The following is a 21,796-nucleotide window of genomic DNA, read 5'->3' as shown; positions in this document are numbered from 1 at the left end:
CTACAGGTTGGAAGTATCTAGGTCTGGTGTTTGGGCCTATGGCCATTTCTACTGGTGATAGTTTTGGGGCCTGATTCTCCATTTTCCTGGACCCTGCCTAGTTACTTGCACCGCCGCAGGGGAAGTGTAAACTGCTACCAGAACAGAAGGGTAGCGTTTATCCCCCCTGTGCACTGGTGCAAACTGTCCCGCGCCGATGTAAAGAGCTACACAAAGGAATCCACTTGCAGCGTGCAACGAGAAGTTTTATAGGTCCTGGGTTCTGCAGGACCAATGCTACATGTAAGTTGCCGGCAGATGGTCCTCCAGAACAAGTGACATTTATACACACCCAGAGCACTCTTGTAACCTCAAGGACAGCCCACGAGTCCCGGCAAAAAACTGGGCACTTGCTCTGCCAAATGCAGCAAGAGGGCGGATGCCTCACGGGGAGAAACGCCACTTCAGACTTCATCCCTGTGAGAACTGCTACTGTTGTTGCTTAATTAAATCCTGTCCTATTGACAAGGCTGCTCTGAAGCTCAGGCCCGGCCGGGGTAGCTCTGTCAATCGAAACAATTGATTGCTTTGTTGTAAATTAATCTTTGGCTTGGGTTTCTTTTGTGACCAAGATTTAGGTCAACCCTCATTTATATAAGGCCAACATTCCTCTTCAGCCAGTCAATGTGGTGATGCGGGAATCGGACAGTAATGAGAGTATATGGCACATGCCATTCATGGGTCTGAAAGCCAGGTCAAGTATCGCTAGCCAGGTTTAAAGGTGGGGAGATTGAAGCAGAGAGAGGCCAATGGCCTCATTTTTATTTTTTATTTTTTTTAAAGTGTAGTGAGCACTGGTGTCCATTTACCCATGCAATGAGCCCAAGAGCTTGTGTGTGGCTAAAGCGTATCTTCCAGAAAGGCAACCAGCCTGGATTTGAAGACATCTGGAGAGAATCAACCACTTCCTGTGCTAACTGTCCTGGTCATCTTTCACTATGTGCCTTCTTTCTCAATTTGAATTTGTATGGCTTTAACCTTCCAGACACCTTTTCTTGTTCGGCTTTACAGAAAGAGCCCTTTAGTACCTGCTATTTTTCTCCCCAGGAAGGTACTTACATTTAAGTGCTCAGCACTTGATAAAATCTGGCCCTAAGGGATTTTCTCCGAGTTCAGCAGCAAGGCAGTGGAAGACAGGGAGAAGAACCTGACTCCTATGACCCCACTGGCCTGTGCTGCCCATCATTGCAGAACTTTGTTGAGGGTTGAAACTCTCAAACCCCTTGTCCTGGGTGTCCAGGACTTCTGGATGTCCCTGGTTTTGGATCACTGGGCTCTCCATACTTGCATCTTTGAGCCAAGCCTCTGTTGGCTAGGACCATGAGGCACTGTTACGATGTGGTAAGCACGTCTTCCCAGCGCGTGAGATCCAGGGCTTTCTGGCTGGGAATTTACTTTGAAACTACAGCGGAGGCAGCCTGGGAATCGGAGGCTTTCATGCTGTAAAGCTCAGATGCTCCTTCACTTTTTGAAGCAAACAGCTTGGCTCTGGGTAATTCTGATTGCTTAAAAGCCCCGGCTGTCAGAAATGCTTTGGAAATTGGCCTTCAGAGCAGCTTTGACAGGCGGAGACGTACATAATTTATTGGGGTTAGTTCAGGCAGGGCCCCTCCCATCCGGGAAAGCCACAGATCAGCCAGATCCTCAGGTGGTGTAAATGGGAGGCGCTTTGGTGACTTCAGCAGAGCAGTGCCCATTTACATCCGCTGGGGATCTGGCCCGACACATCTAGCTCAGATACCAAGTTCTGTGTTTAAAACAAGATTAAATGAAACTGTTTCCTTGTGCTAAATTGTCAAGAGCTTCCCGCTCAGGGAATGCATTTGCCTGCTCCGCCTCTCTGTTTTTTCTGTGGTTTGCATTAATAATGCACCATCCTTAGAATAGCCAGCGTCTCTCATCCCCGTATCTCAGAGGCTTTGTAAAGGTGGGTGAGAATCATTGGCCCCATTTTCCAGATGAGGAAACTGAGGCACAAAGGTGGAGCTTCTCAAAGCACAGAGGCAAAATGACTTGCCCAAAGTCGCCCAGTAGCCGAGCGAGGACTAGGACTCAGGCTTCTGAGTCCCTGTCCAGTGCTCCAGCCACTAGGCCGGAAGGGCTGTGCAGACAAATTGATTGATGTTTGAGGTCCATGGATGCCTGAATATCAATGCGATAAGGAGGGCAATAAACCCCCTAGTGGGTTTTGAGACTCACAACTGAAGGGGTCATGTGACTTGTCCTAGGCTAGACAATAAGTCAGGCGGAATCAAAACAGAACGTAGCGCTCCTGGCTCCCAGACTGTTGTGTTAGCCACAAGACCGACCTCCTCCTCCCGTTATGATATGCTAAGTATATGACGTGCTCTTTGGCCCACCGCTTTGGGGCCTTTGCAGTGGCTACCCAGGACAAACCTCAGCTAGGTCAAGCATTATCTCTACCACACAAGTGGGGAAACTGAGGCACAGAGGTGAAGCAACTTGCCCAAGGTCACATGTTGAGTCAGTGTCCAAGCGGGGGTCAGTTCTGTCTCCCAGTCCCCTGCGTGAAGTCCTAGACCCTGTTGCCTTCTCTAGATGGGGCTCACATTCAGTGCACTTTGAGCTGGACTTAAACAAGGACATAAATGAACCGAGTGGGTGGGGGGAAAGAGGGCAGCCTCTGGCTGAGGATGGAAGAGTGCTTAAAAAGAAAGCAGGAAATAGCTTTATAATGGGAGGAGTTTCTTGCAGCCAGGGATCCTTTTGAGAGCCCCCAGATCACCCCAGGTGAAACCCAGCTGCTACCGTTGAGCCTGGCTGAGCCGCGAGCCCCTAGAGTGATCCATTTGTGTGTCAGGCTTTGAGAATCCCGGGGCTTTGAGAACCCATGGGGAAAGTCAGAACATGCTTCCCTCCCCCTGTGTGCCAATACCTGGGGGGCGGGGGGGAGGGGGAGATGGGACTGAGCCGGGGCTTCTGTTGCTGCCCAGCTTTCAATGCAGGTAATGGGGAAAGAGGGACTGGCTCAGGGGGGATCTCTCATGGGGGATACCATTTGCTTGTGTAAACTGCTGGAGCACTCTTGCAAGGCATCACAGCCCAGCTGGCAGGGCGAGGAACAGTGGAATGTGAATGCCAGAGAAGGCTTTGGCAGAAGGGATGCATCTTCCCTTGGTTCTAGCAATGGAATCGGTTTAAACGCTAACCGTTAGGTGCATTGTATCTTTGTGTGGGTGCTCTTCCCTCTGAGTCAATGCCCCAGCATGGTGGAGAAGGGCACTGCTCTGTACCACAGGGCTCCTCTTTCGCAGGAGACGTAAGGTGGATCTCCTGATCATTTCTGGCCATTAAAGAGCCCGTGGCCCTTAAGAGTGCGGGCCTTTGGGGCTAGTGCTTTGATCTGATTCTGGTGACTTCCCATTCTGCCTCCCTAAAATGAATCCTTGTTGTTTCAATGTAATAAAACATTGTTCATTGCTTCCTGTCCTAAGTTCCTTGGTATGCCCGAGAGGTGGCTGCCTTGCTATGTTGGGGTGTGTAGACCGATAATAGGTTTGTAAAGTGCTTTGGGATGAAAGGTGCTGTGGCAGGAGGTTCTCAAACTTGTTTTCCAAGGCTGGGCTAATTCTTCACAGCAAGCCAGTCTTGTGGACACCTTCCTCCCGCTCCCCTGTTTTTCCTGTTTCTCTGCTATCTGGTCCCCTGCTCCTCCTTCCCACTGCAAGTTCTACCTAGACACCCTATCATCTCCCTTTGCTCCCTGGGACCCTCCTCTCCCTCTGGCAGCTTCAGTCCCCTTAGTGGCTCGTGTGGTGGTCTTTACATTCCAAGCTATGAATGCTTCTGAGCAATTAAATTATTCCTTTCTTCAAACATTATGTAGCCCAGTAGCCACAGCCTGTTATTCCGATGGTCCCCACAGTCCCACCCCCCCGCCTACCAAAATGGAGGCCCCACCAACCTGTGGTCTCTGCAGCTGAATTCTTACCCCCAAAATCACAGAATATCAGGGTTGGAAGGGACCTCAGGAGGTCATCTAGTCCCACCCCCTGCTCAAAGCAGGGCCAATCCCCAATTTTTGCCCCCAATCCCAAATGGCCCCCTCAAGGATTGAACTCACAACCCTGGGTTTAGCAGGCCAGTGCTCCAACCACTGAGCTATCCCTGCCCCCAAAAGACCCCCTCCTCCACACAGGCCCTGCAGGGCAGCTCCTGGTTCCTCCCCTCCCCGTGGAATGGTGTTCCCAAATATGGACCACTTGGGTAGCCTCTCCTTATTTCTTGCTCCTCCAGTGAGGAGCTTGGAGACCTGCAGAGGCAGCTCCATGTGGTAACTAGCCGCCTCTCCCTGCACCATCAGCCCATGTGGACCACTGTACTGTCACACTGCAAGATGATGATGTGAAAGCATAAGTGCTAGTGACTGCTGCTGGAGTATTGTGGGTCAGCTTGCTTACCCAGGGATGCGAACAGCTCTCTGTGTACGAGTGCTATAAGCAGGGCAGCGCCTACATCTTCTCACAGAAAATGGCAATGGAGCAGAAAGCACGGAGATCTGGGCTCCCGTTAGACCGGTGCGGGTGAGAAATGATGAACGGCCATGGGACTTGGAGAGGGAGCGAGTAATCGGAGGTTGGTGCAATATTTTGATGTGCGTGGTTCAGGCATGAAGGAATGAGTCTCGCCCGTGGGAAATCTAAGCTATGGTAAGGGATGTATGTGTGTTCAGGGAGTCTCGGTGAATTGTGCTTTCATGAAAAAGACACTGAGAGAGACCGGCATCCTAGATAATTTCACACTCCACATCTCATGCCCATTTGCCAGCTCAGTGTCACTTTACAGGGGAAATTTGAGAGCACAGATGCAAATTTCCCTCTACATGCAGTTAGCATGGAAATGAATTGGAGAAATGTTGACTTGGCTGGATGGAGACAGAGGAAGTGGGGTTTGCATGACCCAGAAAGATGATTCCCCTGGAGTTGCGGGCGAAGCTGACTGTGGTAGGGTAGCACTGTCTCCGTTGTTTGTATTCCAATAGCTTCTAGAGGCCTCTTTGTGCTGGAGGCTGCATGTACACAGAGTGAAAGACAGTCCCTGCCCCAGAGGCTAAATAGAGCAGACAGAGTGGGAGGGAAAACAGTGTTGTTAGTCCCACTTTAAAGAGAGGGAGCTGAGGCCCAGAGAGATGAAGTGACTTGCCCCAGGTCACAGAGAATCTGTGGCAGAGACAGGAACTGAACCCAGGTCTTTTTGCATGCCAGGCCACAAGACCAGCTGTCCTCTTGCCGCTTTTGACGGGCTGAGCTGGTGGTCTCATGGGAGCCCTTATGGGGAATTTCATGCTCGCTGGGGGTTCAATCCTACAGGGCACTTAGCGTCTGCAGCCCCCATTGATTTCAATGGTAGTTGGGGGTGCTCAGCAGCACCAGGAGTTGCTCAGCTCCTTGGGGAAGTGAGGCCTGGGTCAGCAGGGTCCAGATGTGCTGTGGAGACAGGGATGGGAATGCTTTGTATGGCTTTCAAGAGGCCTCCTTTAGCCAGTGCTCTGGGAGGAACTGAAGACCCCTAGCAGGACCAGGGTCCAGCCCTACTGAGGTCACACCAGGCACGGGCAGAGCTGGCCTTTCTGCTGTGAGGCAGTGTGGGAATCAGGCAGGGAGGGTCAGGATGAGGGGGCCATTTTATCTCACAGCTGTTGGTGAGCAATTGGTCGGACAGGAGCATGGGGTGCCGTGCAAGGGAGCACATCATATTACCAAAGGGGCCATGTGAGTCCACGGCAGCTGGAAGGAGGGTGGGGTGCAATGAGGTCCCTCTGGGAGGGAGACTGATTTGGGAAATGGTGGAGAAAATGGGGGATCCCTTCTCCTCATCCCCTGCGATCTCCCACACATGGATGCCACCCTCAGCCAAGTGTCAAGGAAGACCCGATCCGGGAGAAGGAGAGGAGCTGGAGCCTGGATCGCGACTGATGGAGAAAGGAGAGGTTCCTGGCATGCTCATGCAGCAGGGTGGGGAGGGAATGCCGTATTGCTTCGGCATCACTTAACAGCAGCTAAGTGCAGCCCAGGTCAGAGTCACTTGAAGACCTGAGCAGGGACCAGATGGGGGTTGGGAGGCAATGGAAGAAAGGTATGTGGTGAGGTGTGAAACCGCCAGGTCCATACGAATGGACACTGTGCTAAGGGAAGTGTCAGCATCAGCATTGCTGCTTAGCTCAATGAGCCGAGGAGGATCCGCTCCATTTAGCCCAATGGGCCAGTTTCTGCTTTATCCTCAAGCACCTCAGTGTAAATGCAGAGGGAACCCTCCAGCTTTGCTCGAGTGAGCTGGATGGTTTACTTCACTGTACAACCTGCATCGTACTGGTTAGTGCAGTGTTCAGGAATTGAGGAGCATCCCTTTAAATAGCTTGTGAAGCCTCTACTGGTGCTCGCCGCCTTCTATACGTTGCTCTTCTGGGGGCTTCCCATGTGTAGGTGGGGCGAGGCCTGATGTGTTGTGTATAGTCAGTAAACATGGGGATTTGGATGCTGCCGTGCCCATGTGGTTCCTCCCTGACACCTTTCCATCAAGAGCAAAAGACTTAGCTCGTTTCCTGCTAAGTCACTGAATCAGGGGAGAGAGACGGTAGCCGCGGACACATGTAACCAATAACCAGCCCGGTGCAGATGTGGAAATGGGGACTTTCCCACTCCCTGTTCGCCCTGCAGAGCCAGCACGGCTCAGGGGAGAGGGAGCCGGGTTCTGGCCTGGCTCATGCATCTTCAGTGCAAGTGTTAGCAGTGTCCTGACTAGCAGGCGCTGCCCAGCCCTGGCAGTGGATGGAGGTGGGGTGGTGGGGGAATCTCAGGCCACACCTGGCACATTGGTGGGTGGGGAGCTGTGTGGAAGCCCTGCTGTACCCAAGCCAGGGATGGGGGGGAGTGGGCTCCCCTGTTTTATAGCATGGGAGGGGCGGCTGTGCTTCCCTTCACCATCCGCTCTATTTAAAACGCCTGGTGATTGCATCCCCTCATGAGGTAAAGACCAATGGGGGCAGGAGTCCATGGGAGAAGTGGACTCTGAGGCTCTCCCATATGGACATCGGGGGGGGGGGGGGGATGACTCATTTTCACACACCCCCTCCCCCTGGAGGAAAAGGCCATGAAGCCAAACCTGGGAAATCTCAAGGGATCTGTGGAAGGCCAGTGCCCTCTATCTTGAGGCCCTGTGCCTCCATACTAGGCTTTAGTCCACAAGCACCCCCATCGCAACTCCTTAGCCACATGACTCCCCTTGGGGGTTGGGGTTGGCTCTATGGAACAGATAAAACAGCCCTAGGCCTGGGGACGGTGTGTCCCCTGCAACCCCTTCCCCGCGACTCATCGTCTCTATCCTCCTCTCTCTGTGCAGACCTCTGAGCCATGCAGGGCCTTAGGGGTCTGCAGCGCATGAGGGGTAGGGATGAGGGGCAGTGCTGTGCAGGCAAATGACCCCTCCCTTCCCCACTGGAGGGCCAACGTCAGCACCCAGAGGGTCCTCTCTGTGCATTGTGCTGAGGGTACAATCCAGGCCGGGGACTCTGCATCCTTGGTGATGGTGCAGATACCACAATGCACTGTTTGACTCTCGGAGCCCAGGTAGAGTTTGTGGGGCTGGCCATCAGTAAAACCATTCCTCCTCCCCCCCCCCGCCCCCCCGGGTGTAGACTGAACAAATCTAATCTGGAGTTGCTGAGACCATAAACCTGGAACCCCAGAGTGCTATTTTTAATGGGCCGTTCTCCAGAACTGAGCTGCTCTTTAATTACGTCTCTTCAGGGGGACCAACTGTTAATGCTAAAATGATTCCACTTTGTTTCTTTTGCAGACTTTTTTTGGTGCTGGAATGTAATATTTCATTTTCTCCTATCTCCTCCCTCCTCTTGGGGCTGACTCTAGGCCTATAGATCTGTGAGCAGATATAATAATGGGAGTCAAATTCTGCAGTCCTCCCTTGAGCAAAGCTTGCAGCAACTCCATCTCCAAAGTCCAGGCCTCCACCCCTAGAGAATTGACCCAAATGCTCACGCCCTTTTGGGAGCAACCAGTTCTTGCTGGAAGTTTCTTGCAGTCCAGATGCTCTGCTCAGTTGCAGACAGATCGGTCCTGGCAGCTTTAGCCTCCAAAGCCTCACAAAGGAGTTAAAGGCTGAAGTGAAATTAGCTCGTAGCTAAGGCCAGTCCTTTTTGCTCTGTCACTACTTGGCTCTAGACATCCCCAATACCTGACGGTTTCAAGGTAGGTGAACGCTCTTCATAATGCACCTGGCCAATTGTACCAGGAGATACATGGGGATATTTGAAGCAGCGTTGCACATTGGCCATTTTTTGGTGGGTTTTTCCCCCCCCCCCTTGAAACTTTAGCTCCTGGAATCGTTCTTACATGACCATCTTAGTTTACATTTAAAAAAAAAACGTTTCTAGCCCTTGTGGGTTGTGGAGAAAAGCTCAAAAACATGAAGTCTAAAGGCTCAAAAGGCCAATAAAAACCTCAGACATATTCTATTTTAAACCCCATGGGGTTTGGAAGCTTGATGAATGATTTTTCAATGCTGGGAAGAGGCAAGGCTATAGGCTAGAATAGGCAATGCTCCTACAAAATCCCTGCAGTTCCAGTTGGTTCCCTGAAATCTGAGATTGGATTGCCCCAGCCTCAGCTCTTGAATAGCTCCAGCTGTTGCTATGGCAGATGGACAGTTGCTCTGTAATCATTTTTTATGAATCCTGTGTGTGACAGAATCTTGGAGATGGACTGTCTAGCTAGATTGCATTTATGCACGTTACCCACCATCCATATGTCACTGTATGACCCCCTCTTCTTGTATGGTTGGGCAGTGTAGAAGGGAGGCCATGATGAGTTACGTAGAGCCAGCTTTTCTGAAACACTCAGGCTGGCATCATACCAGGGTGCGGGATGCAATGAAGAACTAGACTAGGCAGATCAGATCGAGGTGTGAGTCTCAGGGCTGGTGTACAGGAGCATTGCTCCACTGAAATCAACAGAGCTACATGGACTCATACCAGCTGAGGACCCGACTGTGTGCATCCATCATGGATATACGGAGTGCCCCTTGCCTCACCTCTTCGGATTTGTGCCGGATGTGTTGGTGGAATGCATCTAGAGCATAAAGGGGTGAATTTTTCTGGGATGGAGGAAGAGGGCTTTCTGGAACAGAGGTGCAGCAGCCATCGCTAGAAGAAATTTCAGAGGCTGCGTCCCTTTGCAAGACATGTCCACGTCTGTATGTTTGTTGTCTCTGCTTTACAAACCCTTATCCCCTCAAATGGGTTGTGTGCATGGGATCTGATTAGGATCTGGTCCAACGGTTTTAAAGATAAGAATGACACTCTCAGCAATGACATCTCTTAAATGGCACCAGCCAAAAAGAAAGAAATTAATAAAATCGTTAATTAATTTTTTTTCAAAACCTCAAACACTGCCCCAAGCCAAGTTTTTTACCCTGCAAATGGAGAAGAGCCAGAGACTCCATGGAGTCTGCTAGGGACTTTGCTATTGCTATTGATTTTACGGGGAAGTCGCTTGGATACTATGGCGATAGGCAGCAGGATAAAACCCTCCCACAGACCAGTGAAGCAGCCCTATGCCTGGTGCAGTCGCCCGCAGGAGACAGCCTTCTGTAGAGCATTACATAGCTGCCTCTTTTGGGATTAGTAGCAATAGAAATCTAAATAAAATATAGCAGTGAGAATATTTCCACTGGGTGGAATTCACCCCTCTACACAAGGGCTGGCTCCAGGATTGAATTTCACCTCCCAGTGAGCAAAAGTTTCCACTGATGCTCTCGCTTTCTGCGGAAGTTCTCAAGACTAGACCCTTGCTTGCCCAGGTGTTGGTGCACTAGCAAACACAAGGGAGGGCGTGAATCCCCGCGGATCGGGGCGATCGAATTCTTTCGCTCTATTCGCCCAGCTCTGATTGAGGCCGGTCAGCCCGGAGGTTCTTTGGCAGAGTGTGTGTGTGGGAGCTCAGGATGGTACCGCCAGGAATGCTGCAAGGCAGGCTGAATATATATCAATAATTCAGGCCATGCAATTTTGGGTGATTTTATTTAAAAAAAAAAAAAAAAGGACTTAGAGGATTTTTCTCTCCCTTGTTGTTTATCCAGCTGTGATTAGAAGGGAGGAGATGATCCGCTGTGGAGCGGGGAAATGTTGCAGGATTGGAACTGCAGACCGAGCTGCAGGTCAGGGGTGTGAGTGCCGATGGGATCCTGGCTGCACTCTGCTTGGCTCTTATCAGTCTCTCAGCTCCATGATTGAGGAATGTCCCCATTTGTTCTCCTGTAGGCAGCTCTGCGCCCCCCTCCAGTCCCCAGGACCCTGGATCTCTGCTGGGGGAGATGGGTGACACGGTGGAGGGAGCTGTTTGCACACTTGCATTGAGTTGCTCTAGGAAGGAGGGAACAGAAGGTTGTACCCTAAGATTTGTGTTCAGCTGTGACTAACAACTTCTCCTGGAGGGGCTTTCTTCGCAGACAGATGTTTCTCTCTCTGAGGTTAGGGTAGTACCATACACCAATCCTGTTCCTTTTCTTCTGCTTCCTTGCTCTTCTTTAGAGCCTTTCAATAAGTAGCATCATCCCAAAGTGGGGCCTGAGGATCAGATTTACTCTGAGGTGTCTGTGACCACAGAAGCCCAGTCCGCAAGGACTACCACTCCCAGCATACAATGCTTCCTCTTGATCTGAGTAGCTTTGAGCAGGGGAGAAAACAGACTAGAGGAAAAGAGCTGGCTCTGGAGAGCTGGTGAGTGCCCAAAAGAATAGACTGAGGGCAAATGCCATCCCAATGGTGGAAGGAGGGATGCATTGTCCCAGCATCCAATTGCAGATTATTAGCTCCTGTAGCTGACATGGTGCCTGTTAGCAAACGGGGCCTGGCCCTGTAATTCCCCAGCCCAGCGAACTCCAGTTAACATTGGTGTAATGCATGCACGCTCAGGCCTGACAGCAGTGAGGATGCATTTCCTAGAGGTTAAAGCTTGAGGCTGGGGTGTGAGGAGATGTGGCTTGCACCCATCTGCCACTAGCATTGTGTAACTAGTCTAGTTGCCGCCCCTCTCTGTGCCTCAGTTTCTCCATGTGTAAAAGGAGGAGAATAATGTTTTCCTAACAGAGTTAGGCGTGAGGCTTAATTAATGCTTTGAGATCCTTGGCTGTGGACAAGCCCCTCCCAGAGCAGTCAGCATCTCTTCTGTGGCTGCTGAGCCTGGCTCAGAATTTAGGGAGAGACCCAGCGCGGTGACACTGGGCAGCACAGGCTGGGAGTTACAGAGAACCACAGGGTCATTTCTGTTGAGCTCCCTGATGAAAGGTCTGAATAGCTGATGTCCTCTTTATGCCATGATTTAATGCTTTCTCTCTTTCTCTCTTTTTATCCCTTTCAAGGATTGTGGAGACAGGAACAGAGGGTTTTGGTTGGTTTGTTTCTTCACCCTCTTCTTAGCAGAAAGTTATGCAAAGCCCAGAGCCTTCCTCTGGCTGCTCAGCTGGAATCCTCCAAAGGGCCGGGCAAAGGACTTTGTAAAAACCAGCCCAACCTAGGAACCTCCTGTGCTTGGCCTCCTGCTGCGAGATGGATGCTGGAGCAGACCAGAGCTGCTGATGGGAAAGTGACCGAGAGGGGAGACAGAAACCATGCTGCGTCTCCTTGGAAAGGCTGCAGCCGACCTTGACGCTGCCTCTTCCTTGGCTCTCTGAGAAGCTACCTCCCACGCTCCCTCCCTGGTAAGACTTAAAGGTGGAGCCGGGCTGTGGAGCCAGGGAGACGAAGGGGGCTTGGTGCCGCATGGCTCTCTAGGCTGCGTATTGGGGCAGGGTTTCGGCGTGTTGTTGGCGATGCCTGGGAAGAGCCGGGGATCTGTTTGCATGGAGCAGCTCTCCTTCTGCCTACTCCTGAGTGTTTGCAGTTGCTGGTGGAACCCAGCCGGCTCGGCTAAACCAAAGGGCCAGGGGCATCCACACATGAACTCCATCCGCCTCGACGGGGATATCACCCTGGGAGGCCTCTTCCCTGTGCATGGCCGGGGCACCGAGGGCAAGGCCTGCGGTGAGTTGAAGAAAGAGAAGGGCATTCACCGGCTGGAGGCCATGCTCTTTGCCCTGGATCGCATCAACAACGACCCTGACCTGCTCCCGAACATCACCCTGGGCGCTCGCATCCTGGACACCTGCTCCCGGGACACCCACGCCTTGGAGCAGTCGTTGACCTTTGTCCAGGCCTTGATCGAGAAGGACAGTACTGAGGTGCGGTGCATTAATGGTGGGCCCCCCATCATCACCAAGCCGGAGCGTGTGGTGGGGGTGATCGGTGCCTCGGGCAGCTCCGTCTCCATCATGGTGGCCAACATTCTGCGCTTGTTTAAGGTAATGTCCCATCCCCTGCCCTGCCGGGAACCCCTCCCGCCTTCCCTCCACCCCTTGCAGCCGGGGAAAGGAGCACATGGGGTGACTGATGGTAGCGGCTAAACTAACCCACCAGCGACCGTTCAGAGCAAAGTATTGCAGGCATTTTAACAATAATGAACGGCACTAACTGCTCCCTACCAGGCAGGGGAAGCAAAGAAGGTGGGCAGGTGGGGAGTGCGAACTCTCTGCGGGTGTCCAAAGAATCCCCCATCTCTCCAGGGGATTCTGGTTCTGCCCTTCTCTCCCCCTCCCACCCCCATGATGATACCTTTAGTTAAAGGGCTCCCGCACCCACCCCTTTGTTCTCTCCTGCATGTGTCCCTGATTTTAATGCAATTGGATGCTCTGCAGAGGGCACGGGGAGGAATTATTGTAGGGCTCTTTGCAGATGAGAGAAATATGCATGCTGCTGGTGTGGGCAGGTGGGTGAAGGGAACGGGAGGTTGGCCGTGTGACAGGCATTCCTCACCTGCAGGAGGAGGGAGATCCGTGCCCATGCATGGGGTGAGTTCCTTTGCCTTGCGGGGGCGGCTTACCAGGTTCACGTTTCGCTGGCCGTTTTAGAGGCAGAAGGGATGACCTTGTGATGGAGATGTGAGGGCTCCTGGGTTCTATTTCCAGCTCCGCCACTGATTCACTGTGTGAGTTTGGGCAAGTCTTGTCACTTCTGAGTCGCAAATTCCTGGGTCGGTAAAATAGGCAATAATGACACTCAAAGGCTGGCCTACTGGTTGGGGCGCTAGCGTGGGCCTTGGGAGACAAGGGTTCAATGCCCAGCTCTCCCAGACTTCCTACATGACTTTGGCAAATCACTTAATGTCTCTCTGCCTCGGTTCCCCATCTGTACCATGGGGTTAATAGCACTGCTGGGCATCGCAGGTGAGGATCAATACAGTAAAGATTCTGAGATGCTGATTAGCTGCGGGCCATATAAGTTAGACATTTGCCTCTTCTACCATCTGGGGCAGTGGTACTGGAATAGTTTGTATAGTGTGGGTGCTGAGAACCATGGAAGCAAACTGTAAACCCTGGATACGATGGAAACCATGTCAATCCAGGGGGTGCTGCTGCACCCCTAGTGCCAGCACCCTTGGTCTGGGGTAGAGCTCCGAGCCTCTCCGTTCCAAAGCTCCTAGTGCTTGAGCTACAGGCGAATCACAGGTGGTGGTACTGGGCCTGTGACACACAGGTGATCAGTTCTGATTTCCTCCACTAGAGGGCAGTGCCCACACACACCAGGTTGCTAATAACCTCCAGGCAGCAAAATTAACTCACTGTTTGCAGAGCAGGGTTCCCGCTCCCTGATAGAAGGTGCTATATCAGGGTAAAATACTTTACCTTGTGGTCCCATGCTGATCTGGTACTGTAGTCCCTCCCTCTCCACCCAGAATGAGTATCTGAATCCCACCCCTCCTGTCTGCTTAACAGGCTTGCAGCGTCTCCTTTCTCTGCGGCATGTGGACAATTGGCTGAGCAAAGCCCTGTGGGGTTACAGGTGGAATGTGCTAAGCGTGTTTGGTGTCCCTCTGAGTGAGCACTCCCTGGTGCCTCGTGGCCTTGTGGCTTCATTATTGAGACAACTGGCCTTGAGATACTTTGGGAGCCTAATCAGAGCTGGGTGTCTGGGAGGACACGCTGTCAGTGGGTGTGAGAGAAGGAAACTGATTAAATGGATTTGAAAGGCCAGTTTCAAAATACAAACACTGCTCTGTTGCCCTGGGGGGTGATGAGGGACCCAAGGGAAAGCCTGGGCGCACCATAGGAAATGGAGTTGGGGGTTCAACGGATGGCACTGATCAGTTCCCCATATTCTAGCAGGATTCCATGCAGTGCCAGCTCCCAGAGCAGGTCTGAAACTGAGGTCCTGACCTCTCGGGTCGTTAAAGGTTCCGTGGCAACTTTTGAAAGAGTTATGGCCGAATTCCTAATGATTTATAAATGGGGGATGACAGCACTTCCGCACCTCCCAGGGGTGCTGTGAGCATGGTGAAGCCCGGTGTTGCTAATGGAGATTCTCCTTTAGCTCAAATTGCAGGGGTGTGTGCTTGTAAGAGTGGGGAGTGAGGGTGATCAGAGATCTACCGCAAAGTGACCACAAGGTGCAGCCTAGTAACAGCTGTGAATTTCCTGGGGGTGGGGTGGGAGAGTTTTGTTGCACTGTACAGTGAAGTGAGAAAAGTCGGTACCTCGTGTGGAAACCCCGCTGTCTGGCGATACCACTATGCTGTTGGAGGACAACCTGCAAATTCCTCCCATCACTCATATTCTACTCTCCTTGCCATGCTGCTGCTTGGTTGCATTCCTACTGCCTGGGGCGATGAACTTGGCAGCTCTCCTGAACTAGCAGGCTGGAGCCTGGTGTGCGTGTGGACGGGAGACCTCCAAGGGAAACCCAGGGTGCCGCAAGAAGGGGGCTTGATTTAGCAGGCTATGCTTTTCCTCTCAGGTCAGTAACGAGCTAGTGCCCCGTGCTGCCAGAGATGCCTTCTTAGGGATGAGACATAAAATTGAGGTCCTGACCACATGAGTTCTTCTAAAATAAAACAACAAAAGCCAACAAGCCCGGGGCGTTTTTCATAAAAGCAGGTCTGTTAGCACCAGTGGCTAAATTCCAACCCAGGTAACCTTTTCAGCAGCTCAGATCTCATCTGGAGACTGGTTTACTAATATGAACAAATTGCACAACAGAAATCAACCTAGGAGTCACTTGCGGGGGTCCTTTTTGCAGTGTTGTCAGTGTTCTAACGGCCAGTTGGAGCTGTTCATCATGCAGCTCTTAGTCATGCATGGATTCCATGGAGGTCATTGGCAGGGTTTTTAACAAAATACTGTTCCACTGAGTTCTTATGGTGGCTGCTCAGCAGATGGAGGGACTTGGTAAAGTCTATAACCCCTCCTAGGAGAGAACAAGCACGTTGGAAACTCTTCCAAATGGCGAGATGCGTTCTACTGTTCCTATGATGGCATTATGGGATTGTGTCCCACTCTGATAGTTGCTGCATAGTTGGGCATGTCTACACCTACCTCTGGAGCGATCGATCCAGTAGGGGTCGATTTATCACGTCTAGTGAAGATGCGATAAATCGACCGCCGAGTGCTCTCCAGGACCCCACCAGAGGGAGAAGCGCAGGCGGAATTAACGGGGGAGCGTCAGCAGTCGACCTATCACAGTAAGGACGCTGCGGTAAATAGATCTAAGGACGTCGACTTCAGCTATGTTGTTCACGCAGCTGAAGTTGTGTAACTTAGATCGATCCTCCCCTCCCCCAGTGTAGACCAGGCCTAAGTAAAGGACAGGACCAGCCCAGCAGAGCTTGCTGGGTAAATAAAGATGGGCTGTAAAAGATGGGTGTGGGGGAGAGAGAGCCCATGGCTACACAGACCGGCTGTATAGACTGTATTGTAATGCGTGTGCAGAAGGGCACAGATTAAAGGTTGCAAGGGCAGCCTAAACACGGGCATTTCTACCGTGGGAGTGTTTGACTTTACAGCCTGTGTCGTTATTGGTATGACCGAAGCCCCTCGGAGTACATCTGTACTGCAGTTGGGGGTGTAATTGCACCATGGGTCAACAGACAATGGCTAATGCTTGCCTGGCTAAGAATAGTGGTGCAGCCACAGTGGCGTGGGCTGTACAAGCCTTGCAGGGATTCTGCGTGCATACCCGCTTTGCTAGCCCACACTGAAGCCCTTCCTGCTTTGTCTACACTGCTATTTTTAGCCCTGCTAGCTGGGGTACGTCTACCTGAGGCACTATTGCACCTCAGATTGCAATATAGACCTACCTGTAGAGGCCCTGTGTATAGACATTGTCCCCCAAACAGCTCACCATCTGAACAGACAAGATGAGCCAAGGGTGAGAGAAAGGAAGGATTATCATCGCCATTTTACAGATGGGGAACTGAGGCCCAGTGAGATGAAGTGACTTGACTAAAGTCACCTGGGCAGTCTGTGGCAGAGGTGGGGTTTGAATGCAGAGCCCTAACCCCAAGGTGATCCTTTCTCTCTAGCTAACTATGGGGAATACAAGCGGTGGGAAACAATTCTGCCAGGGCTTTGTTTGCTCTCCCGTTCTGTGGGCTGATAAGCCCTTCCCATCTTTCATGGTTGTGATGGGAGCAGTCAGATATGTTTGAGACTCCCTCCACGCAGTTATCATCTATAGAAGGATGCTCTCAATTCATCTGCCTGCAAACAGATAGCACACTGAGGCATTTTAATGTATATCATCATGACACCAGTTATTGCAGATGATTGGATAATGGGCTATGGATTATATACCCAAAGCTTGAGATCATATTTTCCCTTAATTCCTGAGGAGCAGAATGATTGCCATAGCTTAAACTGTTTATCACTGGGAGATGAAGGCAGCTATCTGTTACAGAGTCATGGTAAGGACACCATTGTGAAGACCGCATCTGTACTCCAGGGGATTCACGGTGTCCTGTTGCTCCTGGCATTTGTAGCATGTGAGAGTGTTGTGAGAAATGTATGCAAAGCGTGAATAGCCACATGATGGACTGATGCTTCTTGGCACCTCTCTGTTGCTGTTATGAGCTAAAAGCTTGTGGCTCTGAAGTCCATCCGCAGGTGCAACCTGCCTTCTGGGAGTTGGATGAGTAAGGTCAAAAATGGTATTTTGGTTCTACTTCGGTCTAGCTTTGTCCCTCTGAAGGACCGGGTATGGATTAGCTAATCAGTTCCTATGGATCAATACCCCCTGTTGAAAATTATTTACTTTAGGTCTCTAAGTATCCTACCCTTCCTAGTTCAACCTCTTAGAGGATTATTAGTAGCTGATCTGACTACCTTCTCTCTCACCTCATGTGTGTTATCTTATTGCCAGGCTTAGTATTTTACTCCTGGGGGAATTCTGCGCCAAAAAAATAAACAATTCTGCGCACAATATTTTAAAATTCTGCATGTTTTATTTGTCAAAATAACACAATATAATCACGCCAGTTTTCAATAATTTTGTCATTTCTCTCAAAATACCTGTCAGCAAATGTCTGTAACAATGCAGACCAAAAAAAAAAGAAAAGAAAAGAAAAAGAAAAAAACAAACCAGGAAATGGTTTTTGATAAATAGATTCCTTACTAGGCATATTAATACAGAACTTTGAGTAATTCATTTAAACTACAATATAGAAATGTATTTTCTGCACCCCTCAGAAGCAGTTCAAAGGCTTGGGGGAGTCAGGATAACGGAGGAGCTGAGGGAGAGGTATGGAGCCTGGGAGTAAACCTGGAGGGTTGTTGGGTGTGGGTGGGAGAGTATGGAACAGGATTTTTTTGGGGGGGGAGTTGGATCATAAGGGAGTTGGGGAGCCTCCCCCATGCAGATGTTGGCTGACCGCAAGCCTCTCCCATTGAGTCAGGCACATCTGGCTCTGTCCCCATGTGGCCCTGCAGCCCACCTCCCATTCAGCCCCTGGCTCAATGCTGTCACCCCACTAGCTCTTGGGTCTGTGATCCCCAGGTGCCCCACTCTGTCTGTCGTAACCTGGCTCCATGGGCAAGGTGCTGTGATGAATGCAGCTGGCTGTGGGCTGTTCTGGCCTCTGGGCGTGAAAGGCAGAACTGCAGCATTTCTTGGCTCAGTGTATTTTCTGAGGTGGGTGGGGAAACTCTGTGCCTGACATGAATTCTGCGCATGTGCAGTGGCACAGAATTCTCCCAGGAGTAGTATTGGTTAGCCATTTGGTCTAGCCACTTGTGTGGCTGGCCTGTTGGTTGGTGTATAGGATGTGGCATTACTGTAGGAACCTCTGGGTTCTATGCCTGGTTCCCCTGTGAAGCCTTTGTGTGACACTGAGTAGCCATGTGGCTTTTGTGTGCCTCACTTTCCCATGTGTAAAATCAGGAGGAGGCCTAGCGGATAAAACACTGGACTGTGACCCAGGAGACCTGGGTTCTATTGGTAGCTCTACCCCGGCCTTCTGTGTGACTTTGGGAAAATCATGTCATTTCCCTGTGCCTCAGTGTCCCCATATGTAAAATGGCGTAAGGATACTAGCCTCCTTTATAAAGCACTTTGAGATCTATGGATGAAAAGTGTTAGATAAAAACTAAGCCTTATTAGTATTATTTGTCTTGTGCCATTTAGATTGTAAAGCATTTCAGGCAGGGTCTGTCTCTTACAAAGGTGGGGTGGACAGTCATGGCACTCTGGAATCCTAGATGCCACTGTAATACAAAGAACAATGAAGAGTCTTGAAACTCTGATCCTTCTGGGTGAACGGGGCTGTCTCTAATGCAGAAAGTTCTGTTCTGATTTTTGTCCCCACCTCCATGTAATCCCAGTAGAATTCCAAGGACTCTTTAATTACTTTCTTTCTTGCTGAGCACTTATTTATACACGGTAATGTCCCTGGGCTAGAAAGTGTGTTTGAACAAGAGCCCCCTTAGCAGCAACCGGCAGAGATACAGGGACACGCATAGATAAATGTAAATATAATGCAAATGTAGAAGCAGCTGCAGTGGAATATCTACAAGCAGAAAACGTGGACCAAGAGCAAATTCTTCGCCCAGAGTGCAGGTTCCCAGCTCTGGTTCACGGCATCTATTTCCTTTCCCAATATCTTGGCATTCACTGTCTTCTCTCCAAGATTTTTTTTGGGGGGTTTTTTTTTTGTCCCTCTCCTCTTCGTCCCTTTGCCCTGCAAGCTGCAATGAGTTTTGTGCTCTCCTGGGAGAGCTGGAGGCTGTTAGCTGAGACAGCAAAACAGATCACTGATGGAGTTTGATTTTTCCTGGGTCCCTTTTAAAAACACGTTAATGTTCCAGACGATGAGCGAGAGGGCTATTCAATAATTAAAATAATATAAATTGGAGAGAATGGGAGAAAACTTAAAAGCCATTTGCTGAGACAAAAAAGATTGAATGCATTCACTTCAGAGAGGAATGGAGAGGGAGGGAGAGAGGAGGCAAGAATGAGAGACAGGTGGAGGAGAGAGGAGAAATGTTCTTTAATTTTTGGTTTCAGAGTAACAGCCGTGTTAGTCTGTATTCGCAAAAAGAAAAGGAGGACTTGTGGCACCTTAGAGACTAACCAATTTATTTGAGCAAAGCTTATGCTCAAATAAATTGGTTAGTCTCTAAGGTGCCACAAGTACTCCTTTTCTCTTTAATTTTTATTATTTTAACCTCAGTCCATTTTTATTTTTATGCAAAGAGCCATGTAAAAGTGGCAGGAAGGAGGCTGCACAACCCTGTCTAGGGTTCAGTCTGTCTTAGGTGCTTATCCGGCCTCTGCCACCATAGTGTAATCTGAGCCCCTCACAATCTTTTACGTATTTATCCTCACAACTGCCCTGGGCAGGGCAGGGCTATTACCCCATTGTACAAATGGGGAACTGAGGCACAGAGGCGCTAAGTGACTTGCCCAGGGTCACACGGGGTGGGAGTGGGGGTCTGTGGCAGAGCAGGGAATTGAACCTAGGTCTCTGTGTGCCTTGGCTACACAGGAAAGCTTTAATGGTTCTACTGATGTAGTGATACCCGTGTGAACCCCTGTGTGGACGCTTATTCTGGTCTCAATGGATTTTTTCTGTTTAGCATAACCCCTTTTCCAAGCTGCATCTGCTACACCAAAGACAGGCACTTTTATACTGGAATAAGAGTGTCCAAATGCGGGATTATACTGGTATAACTATATAAGTTTAAATTTACATCCCTTTTTTTCCCCTCATGTAGACAAGGCCTAAGATATGGCTTTGACACACCTTGCAGGAATTAATCTATTGCTTTTCCTGTGCTAGAGGAACACAGGAATTGCCACATTGGAGCAGACCACCTAGTCTAGTATCCTGTCTCCAACGGTAGCCAGCAAAAAGCTGCCTCAGGGAAAGGAGCAAGAGCCCCCTGGAGGAGCCAGAGGTGGGATAACCTGCTCCCAGGGGAAGTTTCTTCCTGACCCCCAATAGTTGGAGCCTGTTTCGCTGTTAACCTGCTAGAGGTCTAACTGGTAGGTTTCGATTGCTCCCCAAGCTCTTTGTGGTTTTTCATCTGTCACTGTTAGAACTCGCAAAAAGAAAAGGAGGACTTGTGGCACCTTAGAGACTGACCAATTTATTTGAGCATAAGCTTTCGTGAGCTACAGCTCACTTCATCGGATGCTCACGAAAGCTTACGCTCAAATAAATTGGTTAGTCTCTAAGGTGCCACAAGTCCTCCTTTTCTTTTTGCGAATACAGACTAACATGGCTGTTACTCTGAAACCTGTTAGAACTCGGATATTTTCATGATCCATGTAAACATCCAGTCTTTGTATGCTGGTAGGTTCCCCCTCCCCCCCCCCCCCCCCGGCCCCGGTTATCTTGTGGCAATGAGTCGCACAGGTTGATCATGCATCGTGTGGGAAAATCTCTCCTATCTTTTCATCGGGTTTAAATTGGGTGCTTAAGTAGCCTTTGTTTCCTCTAGCACGATTGTGGAAGAGCCCTTTCTCCCTGTCCGTGTACATAATCTCCCCAATTGGTTAACAACCATGCTAAATGCACTGGGGTATTCTTAGGGCTCAGTATCAACTCAAACTCAGTCTCAGTATCCACCTCTGTCCTTTTTAGCAACAAAATAGAAAGTGGTCCTGAGTGCAGTAGCACAGCTCGTGTAAATGGTTTTCCTGCTGCTATCCCACATTGCCCTGGTTCACGGCTGAGGAGGCTTGTGTGGTTTCTTTTCTGATCTTCAGTGCACTGGAGAGAACTGGGCACTTTCCAGTACAAACAGTGTTGCACGCGCCTGGCCCCTCTGTGGTGACCAGCTTCTATTGGCATTGGGCTGTGATCTGACCTAGACAATGACCATTGTTAGTAGCCACTCTTCTTCTGGGAGCAGGGTTGCATCAGATAAATCTGGTCCCTTGCAAAGTCATGGGCTCCAGTCCATGGAGAGACCCAGATTCCAGTTTTGTGACGTCTTCTCCTTCTGCCTGCCCCAAACTCCTACACCATGCAGGCTGTGTGGGTGGGGGGGGGGGAAGGGGGGGAATGGGGTGTTGAATCTGTAGCATTGGGCCTTGCAGTGCATGCATGTGTCCCAGTGTGCCTGTTATGGTTGTCTAAAACAGGGCTGTAGTCTCAGCATATGAGGAGGAATAGGCATGTGACCTACGGGAAGCCAAATGTAAGGCTTTCTGCTTCTTAGGCAGGGTCAGCAGCCAGGAGAGGCCCAAGGCTCAGAGAAACTCTGGGTGTTTCATGTACTGCATGGTGGAAAATAACATGGGAGGACTCCATGTTTGTAAAATGAAACTGTCTCTTTAAGAGAACTGTTTACAGAGATGCTGCAGTTGTAACAGCATTCTAGCCATGTGCACACAGACTGACTTCCCTGGTATCTT

At 50.4% G+C, this 21,796-nt stretch overlaps 1 protein-coding gene across 3 annotated transcripts in view; it reads left to right on the top strand.

Moving 5' to 3' along the window:
- The window catches only part of GRM4 (glutamate metabotropic receptor 4), a 208,512-nt gene that overhangs the window by 16,089 nt on the left and 170,627 nt on the right, over positions 1-21,796 (top strand). For all 3 annotated transcript variants that reach the window (XM_074935868.1, XM_074935866.1, XM_074935867.1), the window contains exon 2: positions 11,434-12,411. In XM_074935868.1, the coding sequence (XP_074791969.1) occupies positions 11,884-12,411 (528 nt within the window). In that variant the 5' untranslated portion in view covers positions 11,434-11,883. The remainder of the gene's footprint in view (positions 1-11,433; positions 12,412-21,796) is intronic.

This window comes from Natator depressus, chromosome 21 (genome assembly GCF_965152275.1).
Source record: "Natator depressus isolate rNatDep1 chromosome 21, rNatDep2.hap1, whole genome shotgun sequence".
Taxonomy (NCBI): Eukaryota; Metazoa; Chordata; order Testudines; family Cheloniidae; genus Natator; species Natator depressus.
This window is presented reverse-complemented; position numbering and strand designations above follow the sequence as displayed.